General features: G+C 44.2%; 1 protein-coding gene across 2 annotated transcripts in view; it reads right to left on the bottom strand.

Moving 5' to 3' along the window:
• The window catches only part of ptprja (protein tyrosine phosphatase receptor type Ja), a 275,279-nt gene that overhangs the window by 54,937 nt on the left and 194,113 nt on the right, over positions 1-26,229 (bottom strand). For both annotated transcript variants that reach the window (XM_070899743.1, XM_070899744.1), the window contains 3 exons: positions 25,788-26,048; positions 7,959-8,252; positions 545-691 (listed from right to left, as the gene is read on the bottom strand). In XM_070899743.1, coding sequence (XP_070755844.1) covers positions 545-691; positions 7,959-8,252; positions 25,788-26,048 — 702 coding nt within the window. The remainder of the gene's footprint in view (positions 1-544; positions 692-7,958; positions 8,253-25,787; positions 26,049-26,229) is intronic.

Genomic DNA, 26,229 nt, shown 5'->3' with positions numbered 1-26,229 from the left:
CCTCTATAAACAATACTTAATACCCTTTATCATCAAAATGTAATTGATTCAATTAGTCTCTTCATTCCCCGACATCAATCATTCCTGGAAAACTCTCCATGATCATCTGTAATAATAATATCTTTACTGACAGTTCCCTCACGGCCTTTCTCCAGATCATTGATGAGGAGCAACAGAGAAATTGCTGCCATTAAAAAGAATCTGCCCTTCAGCTAGAATGGCCACCACTACCTGCCAATAGCTTGGCAAAGTGTTTCTCCAATCTGCCTGACCCCTGCACCGTTCAAGCACCCAGGGAATGCTGTAAATGTCATGAGCGCCCATCCTGTTTACGTAAATGAACCCACCCCCAGGAGTTGAGGACCGGTGGCCAGAAGTTCTAACCTACTGCATTTCCAGGCACAAGCAAAGCTTAAAGAATTTCAGGGCCAAGCAAATGTTTCCCCTCCGGAATAATACATCTGGGATCAGGATCACTGGACGCGTCCAACATCTCACGAGGGAGGAATGATAATAAATCAACTGAAAAAATGGAAGTACTTACCGCCTTGTTCTTTTGTAACAATCACAGCAATCGCCAGAATTGGACCATTGTTGGAACTAAACACATCATCTTTTATGGTGAACTTTATTGTATTGTGGGTAATTTCATAATTTCCCAAATCTAATTTAGCAGAAGGCTGGGCAGGTCCTGTGAATAAATAAGACAGGTCGTGTGAAACAGCACAATGTTCCTTTGTGTAATAACTTGGTGTTTGTGTATGTGAACTTTTGCTCAACAAGAAGAGGGATGTTAGAATACAAGAACTTCTAGGATGACAAAAGACAAAGTGGCTGCCTCTTATTCATGGACCAACCACACCTGCCCTTCTCACTACATCCCTCATTCTCACTCTGTAGAAAAAACATCTTAAACCCATTTGCATTTCAATTCATTTACCCGACAACTTATTTCAAAGCCCATTGCACTGTGGGTGAAAAGATTCTGCTTGACTTCCTTTCTTACTCCTATTTCTAAGGAATGGGATTCTTTGCATTTCAGACATCTAGGTTCTGCTTCAGACACCCTCAGGTCAGATATAGCAGGGTTAGATGCAGAATAAAATCCTTTTACGCTGTTCCAACACCGTGTCCAAACCTTAAAACGGCGCAAATGTTGCACAAATCTCGAGTGAGGCAGCCAAATTTAAGGCAACAATTCCGAGTGAGCGATTAATGGACAGAAATCATGGGATTTCCCAATATGCACTCCTGGCATGAAGTGCCTTGTGCCAGGCCTGCCGGTAATGAAAAATCCACCTGAATTTTGTGTGCAGGGCCCTGGATCAAGATTGCCAAAGACATTTCACGTGTGATCTTTATAGCTCCCAAGCAGAGGAGACCTTCATCCACTCTGTCTGGGTTAGATATGAAAAGACCAATATTTAGTCCACTGCACCATCCAATTATCTAATGTAGCAGTGAGTGATCTCAAGACTTGTTTCAGCAGTCCTGGTACACACAGGAAGTGCATATTGGAAACTTGAACAGGCAGCTCTGTCACTCAAATCTGTGATCCCTGAACTACCAAAGAGGGATATAATCACTGTAATATGTAATGTCATGTTAATTACACCCAGATAATAAAGTGTGACCACTTCGAGCTCGCTGTATATGGTTGGTAGTGGGACAGCTACTGACTCATTTTTGTTATTTTGAGGAAAACATATTAAAATGACAATGCTTTCCCACCCGCTTTGCTGCATCTATGCTTTACTACTTGGTTAGTGATGCAGAGTGCACTGTTTATACAATTACAAGGTTTAATCTAATTTAGCATGGTGGAGGGGAACCAGAATGAAGCTTCAGAAAGGAGTATTAAAGGCGGAAGAGACAAACAGCATCAGAATAAAGGGAAGTCCAAAAAGTGGAAGAATCAGGCAGCAGGGAAGCGTAAAACAGACTAAGCTGGGATTAGAATGCCCTGAATGTGATTAAATACACAGAGTGTGACAATGAAGGTTGGCAAGCTTCAGATGCACTTTGCCTCATGGAGTTTTAATGTAGTGGCAATATCTGAGACCTGACTCGGAGATGATGGGAACTTAACATTCCGGGTTACAGTTCTGTTGCAGCCCTGTTAAGGGTTCATATACTTGAGGATTCAAAAATAGAATCAGATAGATGGATTCGGACAGATGGAGGGAGGGATGGATTCGGGCAGATGGATGGATTCGGACGGACGGAGAGAGGGATGGATTCGGACGGACGGAGAAAGGGATGGATTCGGACAGAGGGAGGGAGGGATGGATTCGGACAGAGGGAGGGAGGGATGGATTCGGACGGAGGGAGGGATGGATTCGGGCGGAGGGAGGGATGGATTCGGGCGGAGGGAGGGATGGATTCGGGCGGAGGGAGGGATGCATTTATATAGCACCTTTCCTGACCTCAACATGTCCCAAAGTGCTTGACAGCCAATGAAATACTTTTGGAGTGTAGTCACGGTTGTAATGTGGGAAACACGGCAGCTAATTTGCACACAGCAAGCTCCCACAAACAGCAACGTGATAATGAGCCGTTAATCCATTTTAGATGTTGATTAGTGGATAAATATTGGCCAGGACACCGGGGATAACTCCCCTGCTCTTCTTCAAAATAGTGCCATGGAATCTTTTACATGCACCTGAGAAAGACCCTCAAAGAGGAGATAGTTTGGGTACAGACTAAACACATTCCAATGAGGAGGAGGAGAAGGGCATGCAAAGGTAGAGTTTCGTGGATGACTAAAGAAACATAAAAACATAGAAAATAGGAGTCGGCCATTTGGCCCTTCGAGCCTGCACCACCATTCAATATGATCATGGCTGATCATGCAACTTTAGTACCCCATTCCTGCTTTCTCTCCATACAACTTGATCCCTTTAGCCATAAGGACCACATTAACTCCCCTTTGAATATATCCAACAAACTGGTCTCAACAACTTTCTGTGGTAGAGAATTCCACAGGTTCACAATTCTCTGAGTGAAAAAGTTTCTCCTCATCTCAGTCTTATATGGCTTACCCCTTATCCTTAGACTGTGACCCCTGGTTCTGGACTTTCCCAACATCAGGAACATTCTTCCTGCATCTAATCTGTCCAGTCCCGTCAGAATTTTATATGCTTCTATGAGATCCCCTCTCATTCTTTTTAATTCTAGTGAATATAAACCTAGTCGATCCAGTCTTTCTTCATATGGCAGTCCTGCCATCCCGGGAATCAGTCTGATGAACCTTCACTGCACTCCCTCAATAGCAAGAGTGTCCTTCCTCAGATTAGGAGACCAAAACTGCACACAATACTCAAGGTGTGGCCTCACCAAGGCCCTGTACAACTGCAACAAGACCTCCCTGCTCCTATACTCAAATCCTCTCGCTATGAAGGCCAACATACCATTTGCTTTCTTAACTGCCTGCCATATCTGCATGCCAACTTTCAGTGACTGATGTACCATGACACCCAGGTCTCGTTGCACCTCCCCATTTCATAATCCAGTCAGATAATATTCTGTCTTCTCGTTTTTGCCCCCAAAGTGGATAACCTCACATTTATCCACATTATACTGCATCTGCCATACATTTGCCCACTCACCTAACCTGTCTAAGTCACCCTGCAGCCTCTTAGCATCCTCCTCACAGCTCACACTGCCACCCAGTTTAGTGTCATCAGCAAACTTGGAGATATTACCCTCAATTCCTTCATCTAAATCATTAATGTATATTGTAAATAGCTGGGGTCCCAACGGCACCCCACTAGTCACTGCCTGCCATTCTGAAAAGGACCCGTTTATCCCGACTCTCTGCTTCCTGTCTGCCAACCAGTTCTCTATCCACGACAATACATTGCCCCCAATACCATGTGCTTTAATTTTGCACACCAGTCTCTTGAGTGGGACTTGTCAAAAGCCTTTTGAAAGTCCAAGTACGCCACATCCACTGGTTCGCCCTTGTCCACTCTACTAGTTACATCCTCAAAAAATACTAGAAGATTTGTCAAGCATGATTTCCCTTTCATAAATCGACGCTGACTTGGACCGATCCTGTCACTGCTTTCCAAATAACTGCTATTTCATCTTTAATATTTGATTCCAACATTTTCCCTACTACTGATGTCAGGCTAACCGGTCTATAATTACCCGTTTTCTCTCTCCCTCCTTTTTTGAAAAGTGGTGTTACATTAGCTACCCTCCAGTCCATAGGAACTGATCCAGAGTCAATAGACTGTTGCAAAATGATCACCAATGCATCCACTATTTCTAGGGCCACTTTCTTAAGTACTCTGGGATGCAGACCATCAGGCCCCGAGGATTTATCGGCCTTCAATCCTATCAATTTCCCGAACACAATTTCCTGTCTAATAACGATTTCCTTCAGTTCCTCCTTCTCACTGGACCCTCGGCCCCCTAGTATTTCCGGAAGGTTATTTGCATCTTCCTTCGTGAAGATAGAACCAAAGTATTTGTTCAACTGGTCTGCCGTTTCTTTGTTCCCCATTATAAATTCACCTGATTCTGACTGCAAGGGACCCATGTTTGTCTTCACTAATCTTTTTCTCTTCACATATCTATGGAAGCTTTTTCAGTCAGTTTTTATATTCCCAGCAAGCTTCCTCTCATACTCTATTTTCCCCTCCTAATTAAACCCTTTGTCCTCCTCTGCTGAATTCTAAATTTCTCTGAGTCCTCAGGTTTGCTGCTTTTTCTAGCCAATTTATATGCCTCTTCTTTGGATTTAACACTATCCTTAATATCCCTTATTAGCCACGGTTGAGCCACCTTTCCTGTTTTATTTTTACTCCAGACAGGGATGTACAATTGTTGAGGTTTATCCATGTGATCTTTAAATGTTTGTCATTGCCTATCCACTGTCAACCCTTTAATTATCATTTGCCAGTCCATTCTAGCCAATTCACATTTCATATCATCGAAGTTACCTTTCCTTAAGTTCAGGACCCTAGTCTCTGAATTAACTGTGTCACTCTCCATCTTAATAAAGAATTCTACCATATTGTGGTCACTCACACAATAAGATTGCTAATTAGATCCTTTGTCATTACACATCACTCAGTCTAGGAAGGCCAGCCCTCTAGTTGGTTCCTCGACATATTGGTCTAGAAAACCATCCCTAATACACTCCAGGAAATCCTCCCCCACCGCATTGCTACCAGTTTGGTTAGCCCAATCTATATGTAGATTGAAGTCAACCCATGATAACTGCTGTACCTTTATTGCACACATCCCTAATTTCTTTTTTGATGCTGTCCCCAACCTCACTACTACCGTTTGGTGGTCTGTACCACCAAACGGTACAGACCACCAATAGTGTTTTCTGCCCTTTGGTATTCCGCAGCTCTACCATACATATTCCACATCATCCAAGCTAATGTCCTTCCTTACTATTGCGTTAATTTCCTCTTTAACCAGCAATACTACCCCACCTCCTTTTCCTTTCTGTCTATCCTTCCTGAATGTTGAATACCCCTGGATGTTGAATTCCCAGCCTTGGTCACCCTGGAGCCATGTCTCTGTAATGCCAATTATATCATATTCATTAATAGCTGCCCGCGCAGTTAATTCGTCCACCTTATTACGAATACTCCTCGCATTGATGCACAGGGTTTTCAGGCTTATCTGTTTAAAACAGTTTGTCCCTTTAGAATTTTGCTGTAATGTGATTTTTGCCTTGGGTTTCTCTGCCCTCCACTTTTACTTTTCTTCTTTCTATCTTTTGCTTCTGCCCCCATTCTACTTCCCTTTGTCTTCCTGCATAGGTTCCCATCCCTCTGCCATATTAGTTTAACCCCTCTCCAACAGCACTAGCAAACACTCCCCCTCGGACATTGGTTCCAGTCCTGCCCAGGTGCAGGCCGTCCGGTTTGCACTGGTCCCACCTCCCCCAGAACCGGTTCCAATGTCCCAGGAATTTGAATCCCTCCCTCCTGCACCACTCTTCAAGCCACGTATTCATCTTAGCTATCCTGCAATTCCTACTCTGACTAGCACGTGGCATCGGTAGCAATCCTGAGATTACTACCTTTGAGGTCCTACTTTTTAAATTTAACTCCTAGCTCCCTAAATTCAGCTTGTAAGACCTCATCTTGTTTTTTACCTATATCGTTGGTACTTAAATGCACCATGACAATTGGCTGTTCACCCTCCCCCTCCAAAATGTCCTGCAGCCACTCCGAGACATCCTTGACCCTTGCACCAGGGAGGCAACATACCATCCTGGAGTCTCGGTTGCAGCCACAGAAACGTCTATCTATTCCCCTTACAATAGAATCCCTTACCACTATTGCTCTCCCACTCTTTTTCCTGCCCTCCTGTGCAGCAGAGCCACCCATGGTGCCATAAACCTGGCTGCTGCTGCCTTTCCCTGATGAGTCATCCCCTCCAATAGCACCCAAGGCAGTGTATCTGTTTTGGAGGGGGATGACCGCAGGGAGCCCCTGCACTACCTTCCTTTTACTGCTTTACCTGATGGTCACCCATTCCCTATCTGCCTGAGTAACCTTTACCTGCAGTGTGACAAACTCACTAAACGTGCTATTCACGACATCCTCAGCATCGCGGATACTCCAGAGTGAATCCATGCGCAGCTCCAGTGCCGCAATGCGGTCTGTCAGGAGCTGCAGCTGGATACACTTCCCGCACATGGAGATTACAATGAAACAGAAAAAGGAGGCTTATGATAAATGTTCAGTTCATAATTAATGATGGCCAACATGGATTTGTTCGAGGCAAGTCTTGTCTGATAAACTTGAGTTCTTCGATGAAATAATGGAGAAGGTTGTTGAGGGCAGTGCAGTTGATGTTGTGTGTGCAGACTTTCAAAAGGCGTTTGATAACGTGCCACTTATAATAGACTTGTTTGCAATATTGAAGCTTACGGGATTAAATGGGCAGTGGCAGCATGGATACAACACTGGCAAAGAGACAGAGGTATTGGTGAACGGTTGTTTTTCAGAATGAAGAGAAGTATACAGTGGTGTCTCCAGGGTCGGTATTAGGATCCCTGAAGTGATGCATTTTGAGAAGAAGAATGAGGAGAAGCAATAGAAACGAGTTGGTACAATTTTAAAGGGGATGCAGGAACAGAGAGACCTGGGGATTCACAGACACAAACCTTTGAACGTGGCAGGAGGTGGTGATAAAGCATGATTGAAAAAAATCATATGGAATCCTTGGCTTTACAAATAGAGGCATAGAGCATAAAAGCAAAGAAGTTATGCTAAACCTTTATAAATCATTGTTTAGGCCTCAGCGGGTGTAATGTGTCCAACTGCAGAGGAGATTTACTAGAATTACACCAGGAAACTGAGACTTCAGTTTTGTGGAGGGACTGGAGAAACTGGGATTGTTCTCTTCAGATTCGAGAAGGTTGCAGGGAGATTTAATAGATGTGTTCAAAATTATGAACGGTTTTGACAGAGTAAATAAGGAAAAACTGTTTGCAGTGGTGGGTGGGTCGGTAACCAGTCGACACAAATTTAAGATATTTGGCCAGAAATGAGCTGAGAATGATGATGATCTGGAATGCACTGCCTGAAAGGATGATGGAAGCAGATTCAATAGTAATCTTCAAAAGAGAATTGAATATATACTTGAAAAGAACGAAAATTGCTTTTGAGAAAGAGCGGGAGAATGGGACAAATTGGACAGCTCAAAAAGTTGGCACAGGCACGATGGGCCAAATGGCCTCCTTCTGTACTGCAAGGTTCTGTAAGTCTACAAAGCATCGCAATGGTTCATTGTTTTGTTTAGTGAAAGAGGATTACTAACCAGTCCCCCCAGAATAAAAATAAGGTTAGTAGAAACTGATTAAAAAATTAACTTTGGAAGAAAGCATGACAATGATATGTCGAGAAGTCTCTTTTGGTGCCAACGCTCCAGTGTCACACCTATTCGTTCACAGTGAGTGAGTGTGCTGAGCTTATACTTACGTGTAATCCCAGATTTGCAGTCTATACTGGTTGGTGTACTTGAAAGACCACACGACAAGGTGGTAATGTTCACAATGTAGTTTGTGAAGAATGCAACTTTGCTCAGGTTGAATTGCTGTTGTTGATCTGGGGTACAATTCATACTCTTTTCAGCTATTTCAATGCTGGAGTTTAGTATAGCATGGATCAAAAAGCCACTGTTCACCCCAATGGGACATTTCCACTCCAAGTTGAGGATGGGGTTGAGATCCATTCCTTTACACTTCAGGGAAGAAGAACTAATTGCGGCTGCATCTGCAGGGAACAAAAACTCACATGAGTACAACAATTAAAGTCAAGATTTAGAGAAATAACATTTTGGCCCAATCCCTTCCCACATTACAACAGTGACTGCACTTCGAAAAGTACTTCATTGACTGTAAAGTACTTGGGATGTCCGGTGGTCGTGAAAGGTGCTATCTAAATGCAAATCTTTTTTTCCTACCAATTCTTTTCCTTACTCAGGTATGACCTCCCCTCCCCCCCACGCTTTTCTCCCCATCTCTTCTGAAGAACCATCTCAAGAGCACAGACCGCCCTCCAGTACCTTGCCCAAGAACCTTCATCCGCGAACCTAGCCAGTGAGTCTCGACAAGCTGTTCGACCACTGAAACCGAGCCTAATCCGATCTTTACTGGATGATCAGGACTGCGAAGTTTGACTGATTTTTCTGTTCTCTAGCCCATGGGCTCCAAGATTAATTGTCGCATCCCTACTGCTAGCCCAACTGAGATTAGCTTAGTCAGTAGTGGGCAGAGTTAAACCTGGAACCTTCTGATCTGTGAAGTTAAGCATCACATTTCGTAGTGCATATATCCACTAAAGCACTAGTTAAGGCACATCTGCGTTTCTAATCAATGATCAATATTGAGCAGTGAGCAATCAGTGGAGCGTAAAAGTCTCGGAGAGTGTGGAGCTTAGCTTCAGTGAGTAAATGCGGCAAAAAAAAGCGAAGGCCCGCAAATTCGGGGGGGCGGTAACAGCCAGGTTCCTGCGCCAGGCGAAGAAGTCCCACCCCGCGAGCGAGAGTGGGCTTACCGCAAAATATCACGCTTCACTTCCGCTCCGGGGGGGGTGGGGGCGGGGGTGGAACCGAGGCGCAAAGGAACATGAAGTTTCCAGTGTTGCGCGGCAGGGCGTGTAGCACTGGTGGGAAGATAGGCCCCTCCCCTTGCATTAGGATGGAGAATGAAACAGTTAATTCAGAGACCATGGTCCAGAACTTAAAGGAGGCTAACTTTGAAGGTATGAGGCGTGAATTGGCTGGGACGGATTGGCGAATGATACTTAAGGGGTTGATTGTGGATGGGCAATGGCAGACATTTAGAGACCGCATGGATGAACTACAACAATTGTACATTCCTGTCTGGCATAAAAATAAAAAAGGGAAGGTGGCTCAACCGTGGCTATCAAGGGAAATCAGGGATAGTATTAAAGCCAAGGAAGTGGCATACAAATTAGCCAGAAATAGCAGCGAACCTGGGGACTGGGAGAAATTTAGAACTCAGCAGAGGAGGACAAAGGGTTTGATTCGGGCAGGGAAAATGGAGTATGAGAAGAAGCTTGCAGGGAACATTAAGACGGATTGCAAAACTTTCTATAGAAATGTAAAGAGAAAAAGGTTAGTAAAGACAAACGTAGGTCCCCTGCAGTCAGAATCAGGGGAAGTCATAACGGGGAACAAAGAAATGGCGGACCAATTGAACAAGTACTTTGGTTCGGTATTCACGAAGGAGGACACAAACAACCTTCCGGTTATAAAAGGGGTCGGGGGGTCTAGTAAGGAGGAGGAACTGAGGGAAATCCTTATTAGCCGGGAAATTGTGTTGGGGAAATTGATGGGATTGAAGGCCGATAAATCCCCAGGGCCTGATGGACTGCATCCCAGAGTACTTGAGGTGGCCTTGGAAATAGTGGATGCATTGACAGTCATTTTCCAACATTCCATTGACTCTGGATCAGTTCCTATCGGGTGGAGGGTAGCCAACGTAACCCCACTTTTTAAAAAAGGAGGGAGAGAGAAAACAGGGAATTATAGACCGGTCAGTCTGACATCGGTAGTGGGTAAAATAATGGAATCAATTATTAAGGATGTCATAGCAGTGCATTTGGAAAGAGGTAACATGATAGGTCCAAGTCAGCATGGATTTGTGAAAGGGAAATCATGCTTGACAAATCTTCTGGAATTTTTTGAGGATGTTTCCAGTAGAGTGGACAAGGGAGAACCAGTTGATGTGGTATATTTGGACTTTCAGAAGGCGTTCGACAAGGTCCCACACAAGAGATTGATGTGCAAAGTTAGAGCACATGGGATTGGGGGTAGTGTGCTGACATGGATTGAGAACTGGTTGTCAGACAGGAAGCAAAGAGTAGGAGTAAATGGGTACTTTTCAGAATGGCAGGCAGTGACTAGTGGGGTACCGCAAGGTTCTGTGCTGGGGCCCCAGCTGTTTACACTGTACATTAATGATTTAGATGAGGGGATTAAATGTAGTATCTCCAAATTTGCGGATGACACTAAGTTGGGTGGCAGTGTGAGCTGCGAGGAGGATGCTATGAGGCTGCAGAGCGACTTGGATAGGTTAGGTGAGTGGGCAAATGCATGGCAGATGAAGTATAATGTGGATAAATGTGAGGTTATCCACTTTGGTGGTAAAAACAGAGAGACAGACTATTATCTGAATGGTGACAGATTAGGAAAAGGGGAGGTGCAAAGAGACCTGGGTGTCATGGTACATCAGTCATTGAAGGTTGGCATGCAGGTGCAGCAGGCGGTTAAGAAAGCAAATGGCCTGTTGGCCTTCATAGCGAGGGGATTTGAGTACAGGGGCAGGGAGGTGTTGCTACAGTTGTACAGGGCATTGGTGAGGCCACACCTGGAGTATTGTGTACAGTTTTGGTCTCCTAACCTGAGGAAGGACATTCTTGCTATTGAGGGAGTGCAGCGAAGGTTCACCAGACTGATTCCCGGGATGGCGGGACTGACCTATCAAGAAAGACTGGATCAACTGGGCTTGTATTCACTGGAGTTCAGAAGAATGAGAGGGGACCTCATAGAAACATTTAAAATTCTGACGGGGTTAGACAGGTTAGATGCAGGAAGAATGTTCCCAATGTTGGGGAAGTCCAGAACCAGAGGTCACAGTCTAAGGATAAGGGGTAAGCCATTTAGGACCGAGGTGCGGAGGAACTTCTTCACCCAGAGAGTGGTGAACCTGTGGAATTCTCTACCACAGAAAGTTGTTGAGGCCAATTCACTAAATATATTCAAAAAGGAGTTAGATGTATTCCTTACTACTAGGGGGATCAAGGGGTATGGCGAGAAATCAGGAATGGGGTACTGAAGTTGAATGTTCAGCCATGAACTCATTGAATGGCGGTGCAGACTAGAAGGGCCGAATGGCCTACTCCTGCACATATTTTCTATGTTTCTATGTTTCTAAAGGGGCGGGCCAAGCTGCCGACTCTGTGGAGGGAGAAACGGGGTCATCGCTGGACCACCAGGGAGCAGGGGGCTGTGGCATCAGCCCTACACACAAGTGGAGTGCCGGTCTGCAAGATCACAGCACGGACCCTGCCATTTACAATCAAGTGACAGGTAAGTCAACCACTAATTTTTTACTGCCGCACCTGTCCTTTAATTTTCACCCCGCAAGCAGCCTTCGGCCTCGTACGCGCCCCGTGAAGTTGCGGGCATCGCCTGCAGCAGCATCACAAAACGCTAACGAATTTTTGCGCCGCCGCTACTGGTTTCCCAAGGGTGCTAACGGAAGGCACAAACGACCCAAAGTTTCCCTCCAAGATTTTCACTGTTTTGTATTTTGACTTTATTTAATTTTAGTCCTTCAAAACTAGAAACTGTGCCTTACCTGTGGACTGGTTTAACATAGAATAAGGTTAATTAATTGACTGCTGAAAATAAAAATGTGGGAATCAGTGAAGATATTTTACAATGGATGCGCAATTGGTTGACCGATAGAAACGAGAGCAGTGTGGTACAAGGATCGTCATCAGCCTGGGACAATGTTACCAGTGGGGTCACACAGGTGTCTGTCTTGCGATATATTTTGTCTAATATCTTCTTCATACATGGAGTCACAAGCACAATGGCTAAATTTGCAGAAAATACAAAGCTGAACAGGGCAAGCTACAGGAGGTGTGCATATACTCGGGAATTGGGCAGACAGGTGACAAATGAAATTCAATGTAGAGAAATGCAAAGTGCTTCACAAAGTGGTCAATATTGAACAGTGAGGTAATCCTGCCATTGGTGTGTCAACAATTAGAATGCTGTGTACAGTTCTGATCGCCACATTACAAAAAGGATTTTGAAGCCATTGAAAGGATACATAAGTACATAAGAGAGCAACCAGAATGATTGATTGGATTATGAGGCAGTGATTGTGTCAATTTGGCATTTCATCACTGGAAGAGAGATGGTTGAGAGATGCTAAGATTGCTTTTTGGAGGATTCTAAAGGGACTAGATAATGTAAACCATGACGAGCTGCTTCAACTTGTAAAGAACAGTCCCTGTACAAAAGGGACAGTCTGCACTTGGGAAGGACTGGAACTGATGTCCTCGGGGTAACATTTGCTAATGCAGTTCTGGAGTGTTTAAACTAATATGGCAGGGGGATGGGAACCTATGCAGCGAGATAGGGCGAAGTAATATGGAGTCAGAAACAGATGGTAGAAAGGTAAAAAGCAATAGTGGAAGGCCGAGTAAACAAAGGCAAGAAACAAAAAGGGCCACACTATATCATAATTCTAAAAGGACAAAGCCTGAAGGCTTTGTGTCTTAATGCAAGGAGTATCCGTAATAAAGTGGATGAGTTAACTGTGCAAATAGATGTTAACGGATATGATGTGATTGGGATTACAGAGACGTGGCTCCAGGATGATCAGGGCTGGGAACTCAACATCCATGGGTATTCAACATTCAGGAAGGATAGAATAAAAGGAAAAAGAGGTGGTGTAGCATTGCTGGTTAAAGAGGAGATTAATGCAATAGTTAGGAAGGACATTAGCTTGGACGATGTGGAATCTATATGGGTAGAGCTGCAGAACACCAAAGGGCAAAAAACGTTAGTGGGAGTTGTGTACAGACCTCCAAACAGTAGTAGTGATGTTGGGGAGGGCATCAAACAGGAAATTAGGGGTGCATGCAATCATGGTGCAGCAGTTATCATGGGTGACTTTAATATGCATATAGATTGGGCTAACCAAACTGGAAGCATTACAGTGGAGGAGGATTTCCTGGAGTGCATAAGGGATGGTTTTCTGGACCAATATGTCGAGGAACCAACTAGGGGGGAGGCCATCTTAGACTGGGTGTTGTGTAATGAGAGAGGATTAATTAGCAATCTCGTTGTGCGAGGCCCCTTGGGGAAGAGTGACCATAATATGGTGGAATTCTACATTAGGATGGAGAATGAAACAGTTAATTCAGAGACCATGGTCCAGAACTTAAAGAAGGGTAACTTTGAAGGTATGAGGCGTGAATTGGCTAGGATACTTAAGGGGTTGACTGTGGATGGGCAATGGCAGACATTTAGAGACCGCATGGATGAATTACAACAATTGTACATCCCTGTCTGGCGTAAAAATAAAAAAGGGAAGGTGGCTCAACCGTGGCTATCAAGGGAAATCAGGGATAGTATTAAAGCCAAGGAAGTGGCATACAAATTGGCCAGAAATAGCAGTGAACCTGGGGACTGGGAGAAATTTAGAACTCAGCAGAGGAGGACAAAGGGTTTGATTAGGGCAGGGAAAATAGAGTACGAGAGGAAGCTTGCAGGGAACATTAAGACGGACTGCAAAAGATTCTATAGATATGTAAAGAGAAAAAGGTTAGTAAAGACAAACGTAGGTCCCCTGCAGTCAGAATCAGGGGAAGTCATAACGGGGAACAAAGAAATGGCAGACTAATTGAACAAGTACTTTGGTTCGGTATTCACTAAGGAGGACACAAACAACCTTCCGGATATAAAAGAGGTCAGAGGGTCTAGTAAGAAGGAGGAACTGAGGGAAATCCTTATTAGTCGGGAAATTGTGTTGGGGAAATTGATGGGATTGAAGACCGATAAATCCCCAGGACCTGATGGACTGCATTCCAGAGTACTTAAGGAGGTGGCCTTGGAAATAGCGGATGCATTGACAGTCATTTTCCAACATTCCATTGACTCTGGATCAGTTCCTATCGAGTGGAGGGTAGCCAACGTAACCCCACTTTTAAAAAAGGAGGGAGAGAGAAAACGGGGAATTATAGATCAGTAAGCCTGACATCGGTAGTGGGTAAGATGATGGAATCAATTATTAAGGATGTCATAGCAGTGCATTTGGAAAGAGGTGACATAATAGGTCCAAGTCAGCATGGATTTGTGAAAGGGAAATCATGCTTGACAAATCTTCTGGAATTTTTTGAGAATGTTTCTAGTCGAGTGGACAAGGGAGAACCAGTTGATGTGGTATATTTGGACTTTCAGAAGGCTTTCGACAAGGTCCCACACAAGAGATTAATGTGCAAAGTTAAAGCACATGGGATTGGGGGTCGTGTGCTGACATGGATTGAGAACTGGTTGTCAGACAGTAAGCAAAGAGTAGGAGTAAATGAGTACTTTTCAGAATGGCAGGCAGTGACTAGTGGGGTACCGCAAGGTTCTGTGCTGGGGCCCCAGCTGTTTACATTGTACATTAATGATTTAGACGAGGGGATTAAATGTAGTATCTCCAAATTTGCAGATGACACTAAGTTGGGTGGCAGTGTGAGCTGCGAGGAGGATGCTATGAGGCTGAAGAGTGACTTTGATAGGTTAGGTGAGTGGGTAAATGCATGGCAGAAGAAGTACAATGTGGATAAATGTGAGGTTATCCACTTTGGTGGTAAAAACAGAGACACAGACTATTATCTGAATGGTGACAGATTAGGAAAAGGGGAGGTGCAACGAGACCTGGGTGTCATGATACATCAGTCACTGAAGGTTGGCATGCAGGTACAGCAGGCGGTTAAGAAAGCAAATGGCATGTTGGCCTTCATAGCGAGGGGATTTGAGTACAGGGGCAGGGAGGTGTTGCTACAGTTATACAGGGCTTTGGTGAGGCCACACCTGGAGTATTGTGTACAGTTTTGGTCTCCTAACTTGTGGAAGGACATTCTTGCTATTGAGGGAGTGCAGCGAAGGTTCACCAGGCTGATTCCCGGGATGGCGGGACTGACCTATCAAGAAAGACTGGATCAAGTGGGCTTGTATTCACTGGAGTTCAGAAGAATGAGAGGGGATCTCATAGAAATGTTTAAAATTCTGACGGGTTTAGACAGGTTAGATGCAGGAAGAATGTTCCCAATGTTGGGGAAGTCCAGAACCAGGGGTCACAGTCTGAGGATAAGGGGTAAGCCATTTAGGACCAAGATGAGGAGAAACTTCTTCACCCAGAGAGTGGTGAACCTGTGGAATTCTCTACCACAGAAAGTTGTTGAGGCCAATTCACTAAATATATTCAAAAAGGAGTTAGATGTAGTCCTTACTACTGGGGGATCAAGGGGTATGGCGAGAAAGCAGGAATGGGGTACTGAAGTTGCATGTTCAGCCATGACTCATTGAATGGCGGTGCAGGCTCGAAAGGCCGAATGGCCTACTCCTGCACCTATTTTCTATGTTTCTATGTTTCTAACCAGACAACACACCTACGTTTGAAGGAGGGTAAATTTAAAACACATGTGTGGAAACATTATTTCAGTGAGCAAGTGATCAATGTATGGAATTGACTCCCTTGGGAGATGGTGAAAGCAGATAGCATTGATGAATTCAAATACAAATTAGATAGATTCCAGTCAGAAAATTATATTTTGGGATACGGTAGGTGAGTAATTTGAGACAAAGCATATGGTAAGTGTAGCAATGCTTGGGAGGAACATGTGACTTTGGACCTATGGTTCCCAAAACTCTCCATCACTGGGGTTTTTCTGGTGTCTGTGTCTGTTGTAGACTAATTGCGAGATATTTATTGTCATGATTAGTCAACAAGTCCATTATCGTTGTATCATGAGACTACCAGGCTGGTAGGCGAACGGAAAGTAATTTCTTCATCTAGCAATCCCTATGCTCATATTACATAAATAATATGATGACCTGTTCTTTGATTGTCTGGCTTTTTCTTCGGCATTTGAGCTATGGAGTAAGACAGTAGAAATTTAGTGTGTTATTAGTCTTGAGCAGTGAAGGACCAGTGGAGTGCAAAGGAGTTCAACTTTGAGGTACACTTGGTGTAAAATGATATATGGGGGTGTTACATCACTAAGTTGTTATGTTTGATTTTATCCCACTTTTAAAAGAAAATAGGTTTAGTTTAATATGATTGGGGGAGGGAAGAAAAAGTTGAAGTCCATGATGTGCGATACATGCTTTGTGTGTGCGTGATGACTACACGTGCGGAAAGTGTCTCTGACTACCGGTTTCTAAGCCTGGGGATTAGCTGAGCTCACTAAGTCAATGTGGGAGGCTGAACTGTTCTTGGAACACATATTACGACATGTAATCAGCCTACAGGCAGAGTTAGGCAAGTGAGGAAGGGAGGTGTGTGACTTTCCATTCGAGTAGTAAGAGGAGGCAGTGCAGGGATCTTCTGGGTGTGTTGAATTTACCAGCAGGCATTCAGTACTAAATACCTTTGACAACAATTCAGAGGCAGCTAACCCTAAGCAAAATCACAGTTCTGAGGATCAAGCTATTTCCAAAAAAGGGAAAAGTGAACAATAGAAGCACAGCACTAAAAGGACAGGGGAACAGACATTTGTTTTGTAGTCACAACCAAAAGTCCCAAATGATTTGTTACTTCATAAGATCAGCAATTTTCACCTTTACTTCCCTCAGCATCCTAGGATGCATCCCATCCAGTGCTTTAAAAAAAACATTTGTTGATGAGATGTGGGTGTCGCCGGCAAGGCCCGCCCATCCCTAACTTCCTTTGAGAAGGTGGTGGTGAGCCGCTGCCTTGAACCGCTGCAGTCCGTGTGGTGAAGGTGCTCCCACAGTGCTGTAATTGAAGGAGTTCCAGGATTGTGACCCAGCAACAATGAAGGAGCGGCGATATATTTCCAAGTCAGGATGGTGTGTGACTGGGAGATGATCTTTCAGGTGGTGGTGTTCCCATGCACCTGCTGCCCTTGTCCTTCTAGGTGGTAGAGGTCGCGGGTTTGGGAGGTGCAGCCGAAGAAGTCGTGACAAGTTGCTGCAGTGCATCCTTTAGATGACCAGTACCTCCGCAATTTCCACTGTTACTTTGTTGACAATCCGGAAGGACGGGTTGCACCGCAACAGAGCCGGGACCAATATCCTCGCGGGGGGGTTTGCTAGTGCTGTTGGGAAGGGTTTAAAGTAGCTTGGCAGGGGGATGGGAACCTGAGAATAGATTCAGTAGGGAGGGGAGTAAAGCTGGCATTAGAAAGCAAAAATAAAGAAAATGAGTTTGAAGGAGAGAGGAAACAAGTAGGAAAAAAGGGTAAAAAAAAAACTTAAAGGCACTTTGTCTAAATGCACATAACATTTGTAACAAAGTAGATGAGTTGACGGCACAAATTGAGACAAATGGGTATGATCTGATAGCCATTACAGAGACGCGGTTGCAAGGCGACCACGACTGGGAATCAAATATTCAGGAGTACTTGACAATCCGGTAGGACAGACAGAAAGGAAAAGGAGGTGGGATAGTTCTGTTGATAAAAGATGGAATCACTGCAATAGCGAGAAACGATATTGGCTCAAATGATCAGGATGTTGAAACAGTTTGAGTGAAGATAAGGAACAATAAGGGGAAAAAGGTCACTGGTGGGCATAGTCTATAGGCCGCCTAACAGTAGCAACTCTGCTGGTCAGAGCATAAGCCAGGAAATAGTGGGGACTTGTAAAAAGGGAACAGCAATAATCATGGGTGATTTTAACCTCCATATTGATTGTACAAATCAAATTGGTCTGGGTAGCCTTGAGAAGGAGTTCATGGAGTGCATAAGGGACGGGTTCCTTGAGCAGTATGTAACGGAACCAACCAGGGGACAGGCTATCTTAGATCAGGTCCTGTGTAATGAGACAGGATTAATAAACAATCTCCTAGTAAAGGATCCCCTCGGAATGAGTGACCATAGAAACATAGAAAATAGGTGTAGGAGTAGGCCATTCGGCCCTTCTAGCCTGCACCGCCATTAAATGAGTTCATGGCTGAACATGCAACTTCAGTACCCCATTCCTGCTTTCTCACCATACCCCTTGATCCCCCTAGTAGTAAGGACTACATCTAACTCCTTTTTGAATATATTTAGTGAATTGGCCTCAACAACTTTCTGTGGTAGAGAATTCCACAGGTTCACCACTCTCTGGGTGAAGAAGTTTCTCCTCATCTCGGTCCTAAATGGCTTACCCCTTATCCTTAGACTGTGACCCCTGGTTCTGGACTTCCCCAACATTGGGAACATTCTTCCTGCATCTAACCTGTCTAACCCCGTCAGAATTTTAAACGTTTCTATGAGGTCCCCTCTCATTCTTCTGAACTCCAGTGAATACAAGCCCAGTTGATCCAGTCTTTCTTGATAGGTCAGTCCCGCCATCCCGGGAATCAGTCTGGTGAACCTTCGCTGCATTCCCTCAATAGCAAGAATGTCCTTCCTCAAGTTAGGAGACCAAAACTGTACACAATACTCCAGGTGTGGCCTCACCAAGGCCCTGTACAACTGTAGCAACACCTCCCTACCCCTGTACTCAAATCCCCTCGCTATGAAGGCCAACATGCCATTTGCTTTCTTAACCGCCTGCTGTACCTGCATGCCAACCTTCAATGACTGATGTACCATGACACCCAGGTCTCGTTGCACCTCCCCTTTTCCTAATCTGTCACCATTCAGATAATAGTCTGTCTCTCTGTTTTTACCATAGCATGATTGAATTTCAAATTCAGATGGAGGGTGAGAAAGTTGGATCTCTAACCAGTGTGCTAAGCTTAAATAAAGGAGACTATGAAGGTATGAGGGCTGAGTTGGGTAAAGTGGACTGGGAAAATAGATTAAAGTGTAGGACGGTTGATGAACAGCGGTGAACATTTAAGGAGATATTTCACAACTCTCAAGAAAAAAATATTCTAGTGAAGAGGAAAGGGTATAAGAGAAAAGATAGCCATCCATGGCTAACTAAAGAAATATAAAATTAAAAACAAGGGCATACAAAGTGGCCAAAACTAGTGGAAGGACAGAAGACTGGGAAGCTTTTAAAAGCTAGCAAAGAACGACTAAAAAAATGATTAAGAAAGGGAAGATAGACTATGAAAGTAAACAAAATATAAAAACAGATAGCAAGAGTTTCTACAGGTATATAAAAAGGAAAAGAGTGGCTAAAGTAAACGTTGGTCCTTTAGAGGACGAGACCGGGGAATTAGTGATGGGGAACATGGAGATGGCAGAAACTCTGAACAAATATTTTGTATCAGTCTTTACAGTAGAGAATACTAACAATATTCCAACAGTGGATAGTCTAGAGGCTGTAGGGGGGGAGGAACTTAACACAATCACAATCACCAAGGAGGTGGTACTCAATAAGATAATGGGACTAAAGGCAGATAAATCCCCTGGACCTGATGCCTTGCATCCTAGGGTCTTAATAGAAGCAGTGGCAGGGATTGTGGCTGCATTGGTTGTAATTTACCAAAATTCCCTGTATTCTGGAGAGGTCCCAGCAGATTGGAAAACTGCAAATATAACGCCCCTATTCAAAAAAGGAGGCAGACAAAAAGCAGGAAACTATAGACCAGTTAGCCTAACATCTGTGGTTGTGAAAATGTTGGAGTCCATTATTAAAGAAGCAGTAGCAGGACTTTTGGAAAAGCAAAATTCGGTCAGGTAGAGTGAACATGGATTTATGAAGGGGAAGTCATGTTTGACAAATTTGCTGCAGTTCTTTGAAGACTTAACGAACAAGGTGGATAATGGGGAACCAGTGGATGTGGTGTATTTAGACTTCCAGAAGGCATTTGACAAGGTGCCACATAAAAGGTTACTGCACAAGATAAAAGTTCATGGGATTGGGGTAATATATTAGCATGGAAAGAGGATTGGCTAACGAACAGAAAACAGAGAGTCGGGATAAATGGTTCATTCTCTGGTTGGCAACCAGTAACTAGTGGGGTGCCTCAGAGATCAGTGCTGGGACAGCAACTATTTACAATCTATATAAACGACTTGGAAGAAGGGACTGAGTGTAACGTAGCCAAGTTTGCTGACGATACAAAGATGGGAGGAAAAGCAATGTGTGAGGACACAAAAAATCTGCAAAAGGACATCGTCAGGCTAAGTGAGTGGGCAAAAATTTTGCAGATGGAGTATAATGTTGGAAAGTGTGAGATCATGCACTTTGACAGAAAAAAAATCAAAGAGCAAGTTATTATGGAGAAAGATTGCAAAGTGCCGCAGTACAGCGGGACCTGGGGGTACTTGTGCATGAAACACAAAAGGATAGTATGCAGGTACAGTGAGTGATCAGGAAGGCCAATGGTATCTTGGCCTTTATTGCAAAGGGGATGGAGTATAAAAGCAGGGAAGTCTTGCTACAGTTTATACGGGGTGTTGGTGAGGCCACACCTGGAATACTGCGTGCAGTTTTGGTTTCCATATTTACGAAAGGAGGCAGTGCAGAGAAGGTTCACTCGGTTGATTCCAGGGATGAGGGGGTTGATTTATGAGGAACGGTTGAGTAGGTTGGGCCTCTACTCATTGGAATTCAGAAGAATGAGAGGTGATCTTATCGAAACGTATAAAATTATGAGGGGGCTTGATAAGGTGGATAGAGAGAGAGAATGTTTTCACTGATGGGGGAGACTAGAACTAGAGGGCATGATCTTAGAATGAGGGGCCTCCCATTTAAAACAGAGATGAGGAGGAATTTCTTCTCTCCAAGGATTGTTAATCTGTGGAATTCGCTGCCTCAGAGAGCTGTGGGAGCTGGGACATTGAATAAATTTAAAACAGAAATAAATAGTTTCTTAAACGATAAGGGGTTATGGGGAGCGGGCAAGGAACTGGAGTTGAGTCCATGATCAGATCAGTCATGATCTTATTAAATGGCGTAGCAGGCTCGAGGAGCCGTATGGCCTCCTCCTGCTCCTATTTCTTATGTTCTTATGTACCCTTAGCATCCGAGGATGAATCCCATCGGTCCTGGAGACTTATTGATTTTTAAGTATAGCCAGCCTTTCTAGTCTCTCCTCTATCAATTTTTATCCCATCCAGTATCTCAGCTACCTCCTCTTTCACTATGACTGGCAGCAACCTCTTCCTTGGTGAAGACGGATGCAAAGTACTCATTTACTTCCTCAGCCATACCCTTTGCCTCCATGCGTAGGTCTCCTTTTTGGTCCCTAATCGGCCCCACCCCCCCTCTTACCACCCGTTTACTATTTATATGCCTATCGAAGACTTTTGAATTCCCTTTTATGTTAGCTGCCATTCTATTCTCATACTCTCTCTTTGCCCCTCTTATTTCCTTTTTCACTTCCCTTCTGAACTTTCTATATTCAGCCTGATTCTCACTTGTATTCTCAACCTGACATCTGTCATACGCCCCCTTTTCCTGCTTCAGCTTACTCTCTATCTCTTTCGTCATCCAGGGAACTCTGGCTTTCATTGTGGGAATGTACCCCAACCATCTCCTCTTTAAAGGCAGCCCATTGTTCAATTACAGATTTGCCTGCCAATCTTTGATTCCAATTTACCCAACCCACTGAAATTGGCCTTCCTCCAATTATGTATTTTTATGCTAGATTGCTCCCTGTTCTTTTCCATATTTAATCTAAACCTTCCCCGGAACCAGATCCAGCAATGCCTCCTTCCTCGTTGGGCTGAAACGTACTGATCAAGAAAGTTCGCCTGAACATACTGTAAAAATTCTTCCCCCTCTCTGCCCTTTACACTGTCACTATCGCAGTCTATATTAGGATAGTTGAAGTCCCCCATTGTCACTACTCTATAGTTCTTGCACCTCTGTAATTTCCCTGCAAATTTGCTCCTCTAGTTAGCAGCCTATAGAATACACCGAGTAGTATAATGGCACCTCTATTGTTTCTCAACTCTAATCAAATAGATTCTGTCCTTACCCCCTCCCGGACAGCGTCTCGCTCCAGCACTGTGATATTCTCCTTAATCAATACTGCCACCCCACCTCCTTTCTTTCCTTTCCTTTCTTTCCAGGAATATTTAGTACTCAATCCTGCCCTTTTTTGAGCCAGGTATCTGTTATCGACGGCAACATCATATTCCCATGTGTCTACTTGTGCCTGCAGCTCAGCAGCCTTGTTTACCACACTGTGTGCATTTACACACATGCTCTGTAAACCTATCCTGGACCTTCTTGTACTAATACCATGCTATTTCTTTCTCTACTGCTATCTATCTCTCCCAATCCTCTGTGCACCTTGATTCTCCTTTCGAATGTTACATCCGGATGTCCATCACCCTGCCAAATTAGTTTAAACCCTGAATGGCCTCTTTCAGTGCTGTAAACCTCGATGTTAGAAAGTAAACTGATCACATTAGAGGTGCCTCCAATAAACTTCAAAAATGTATTAAAGAAAAATCATTTTTAAAAATCAATGACACCAAAATAAATATAGCTTCTCCTTGTGCTAGGGGATCCATTTTGAATCTCAGCCAGCGCAGAGAGAGCTTTGTCTTTTTGCTCCAACATCCATATCCTGAAACTTGGGCCTAAGAACCTGTGATCCTGCTCCAACACTGTAACCATGGTGGAGCGGGAGTTCTGTTTCGCCATGGTAACATGCCTGACATTGTTGGAATTTCTTGGGTCAAGGAATTAGCATATATTATTCAGGCATCTGTATCAGTGCACCTGGGAAGCTGCTTGGGCCCAGTGCAAAGGTCAAGCAGCGGATGGAGGAGATAAACAGAAATGGACCCAAGCTGCTTGCTCCATGGTTTGCCCTGAACTTTCATTAAGATAAACCAATGAGTCTTTCTAAAATCTAAGTTTGCAGGACCCAAATCAGTCTCAGCCATTCTGGTGGCCTCCACTTCCACCACAATTACACCTGCCTCCCGCATGCATAGTGCACTTGGAGCACCAGAGGCAGGACTGGCAGAAAATCCAGCAGGTAGCATCACCCCACCAGTCCAGTCTTCAGGGTGGATGCAAAAACAACGGCTTCTTCCTCCTCCCCACTTCTGGAATAAGGCAAAGATCCAATGTAAATGGATCCCACCCCACAATACACTTGATAGCGCTCCTAATTTGCCATAAGGATTATATTTCTTCAGAGCCCACATTTCAGTGGTAGCACATGTGGCAAAATATATATGGGGATATATATTCTATGTCCCTTAGGGAACATCACAAAAGATCCTAAACTGTCATCACTTGACACCCTAGTGACTGGTTAGCCTGACATCAGTAGTGGGGAAAATGTTGGAATCAATTATTAAAGATGAAATGGCAGCACATTTGGAAAGCAGTGACAGGATCGGTCCAAGTCAGCATGGATTTATGAAAGGGAAATCATGCGTGACAAATCTTCCGGAATTTTTTGAGGATGTAACTAGTACAATGGATAAGGGAGAACCAGTGGATGTGGTGTATTTGGACTTTCAAAAGGCTTTTGACAAGGCCCCACACAGGAGATTGGTGTGCAAAATCAAAGCACATGGTATTGGGGGTAATGTACTGATGTGGATAGAGAACTGGTTGGCAGACAGGAAGCAGAGAGTTGGGATAAACGGGTCCTTTTCAGAATGGCAGGCAGTGACTAGTGGGGTACCGCAGGGCTCAGTGCTGGGACCCCAGCTATTTACAATATACATTAATGATTTAGATGAAGGAATTGAGTGTAATATCTCCAAGTTCGCAGATGACACTAAACTGGGTGGCGGTGTGAGCTGTGAGGAGGGCGTTAAGAGGCTGCAGGGTGACTTGGACAGGTTAGGTGAGTGGGCAAATGTATGGCAGATGCAGTATAATATGGATAAATGTGAGGTTATCCACTTTGGGGGCAAAAACACGAAGGCAGATTAGGAAAAGGGGAGGTGCAACGAGACCTGGGTGTCATGGTACATCAGTCATTGAAAGTTGGCATGCAGGTACAGCAGGCTGTGAAGAAGGCAAATGGTATGTTGGCCTTCATAGCTAGGGGATTTGAGTATAGGAGCAGGGAGGTCTTACTGCAGTTGTACAGGGCCCTGGGTGAGGCCTCACCTGGAATATTGTGTTCAGTTTTGGTCTCCTAATCTGAGGAAGGACGTTCTTGCTATTGAGGGAGTGCAGCGAAGGTTCACCAGACTGATTCCAGGGATGGCTGGACTGACATATGAGGAGAGACTGGATCGACGGGGCCTGTATTCACTGGAGTTTCGAAGGATGAGAGGGGATCTCATAGAAAGATATAAAATTATGACAGGACTGGACAGGTTAGATGCAGAAAGAATGTTTCCAATGTTGGGGAAGTCCAGAACCAGGGGATATAGTCTAAGAATAAGGGGTAGGTCATTTAGGACCGAGATAAGGAGAAACTTCTTCATTCAGAGTTGTTAACCTGTGGAATTCCCGACCGCAGAGAGTTGTTGATGCCAGTTCATTGGATATATTCAAGAGGGAGTTAGATGTGGCCCTTATGGCTAAAGGGATCAAGGGGTATGGAGAGAAAGCAGGAAAGGGGTACTGAAGGAATGATCAGCCATGATCTTATTGAATGGTGGTGCAGGCTCGAAGGGCCAAATGGCCTACTCCTGCACCTATTTTCTATGTTTCTATGTTAGTGGGAGTCACTACCTAGTGATCAGGTATGAACCCTGGCTGATGTTTCCTCTCCTTACCTCAGGAGAACGGAGGCCAATCCTCCAGCTGAGATCAGCAAGTTCCGTGTGGACTTGGACCAAGCCCAGCGCCTTCCATCTGTCTGGTTCAGTAACACATCAGACAGTGGCTTTAAACTACTGTGTCTCTGAGAGCTGCCTCTAGGAACAACAGGTCTATTATTATATTTCAATCTGTTTCAATTATTTTTAAAACTGATGTTCGTATCATTTTCCTTTCAGAGGTCCAACTGATTATGGATTTATTACAGTGTCAGCGGTGGCTCAGTGAGTCGCATTCTCACCTTTGAGTCAGAAGGTGTGGGTTCAAGTCACAAAAAAATCTAGGCTGACATTCTAATGCAGTGCTGAGGGAGTGCTGCAGTGTGGGAGGTGCCGTCTTTCGGATGAGATGTTAAACTGAGGTCCCGTCTGCTCTCTCAGGTGGTCGTAAAAGATTCCATGGTACTATTTTGAAGAAGAACCGGGAACTTATCCCCGGTGTCCTGGCCAATATTTACCCCTCAATCAACATAACAAAACAGATTCTCTGGTTATCACATTGCTGCTTGTGGGAGCTTGCTTGTGCACAAATTGGCTGTCGCTTTTCCTACATTAGAACAGTGACTACACTCCAAAAGTATTTAACTGGTTGTTTTAAAGCGCTTTGATTCGGCCGGTGGTTGTGAAAGGCGCTTTCTAAATACAAGTCTTTCTTTCTTATTTCACTTGTGGGTCTCGTGAATGATGTGAACTTGAAACTCCCTGCTTCTGTTTTCATGCAATGAAGTTATTTTCTGCTCATCTCCTACATGTACCTATAAATATACTTGGGTGAATGTGTGCATGTGGGTACATGGGTATATAAGTAATTGTGCACAATTGGAAGAATTACTTGTCTTGGACTCTCTGATGAAACAACAGCTTAAGACAGACAAATTGAGCCTCAGTACTCACTCATGCAGTGGACCAAGGTGACAGAGTTTCCTTTAGTGTTATCTGCTGCTTGGGTGAAGACGGTGAATGCGAACTTATCTCCTGGCGTCAAGCCATTGATGGTAATGAATTCGGTATTGACGATTTCATTGGAACTTGGCTTCCCATCTGTTTGCACTTTGTATTTGTACTCACTCTTGTATCCAGGAGGCTGGACCCAGGCCAGATTTATAGAGGTAGTGCTGGTACTCACAACATGGAGATTGCTGATAGCATTTGGTTCTGCAGACAAAACATTAAGTTACGGATCATATGGTGTTTTTTGCTCCCTTGTTTAATTTTCCTCCCCCACTAAGTACCAATTCCTTGTTGGAAGGCACTCTGGTGCTGTTAGGGCACTGCCAATTCGACTGTTAACTGGACTTCTCAGATGGACTTATAATTTCCGTGTCCATTTCTCCTT

Source organism: Pristiophorus japonicus, chromosome 14, assembly GCF_044704955.1.
Source record: "Pristiophorus japonicus isolate sPriJap1 chromosome 14, sPriJap1.hap1, whole genome shotgun sequence".
NCBI classification, from domain to species: domain Eukaryota; kingdom Metazoa; phylum Chordata; class Chondrichthyes; family Pristiophoridae; genus Pristiophorus; species Pristiophorus japonicus.
Note: the sequence above shows the minus strand (reverse complement) of the source record. Positions and strands in the feature narration are given on the sequence as shown.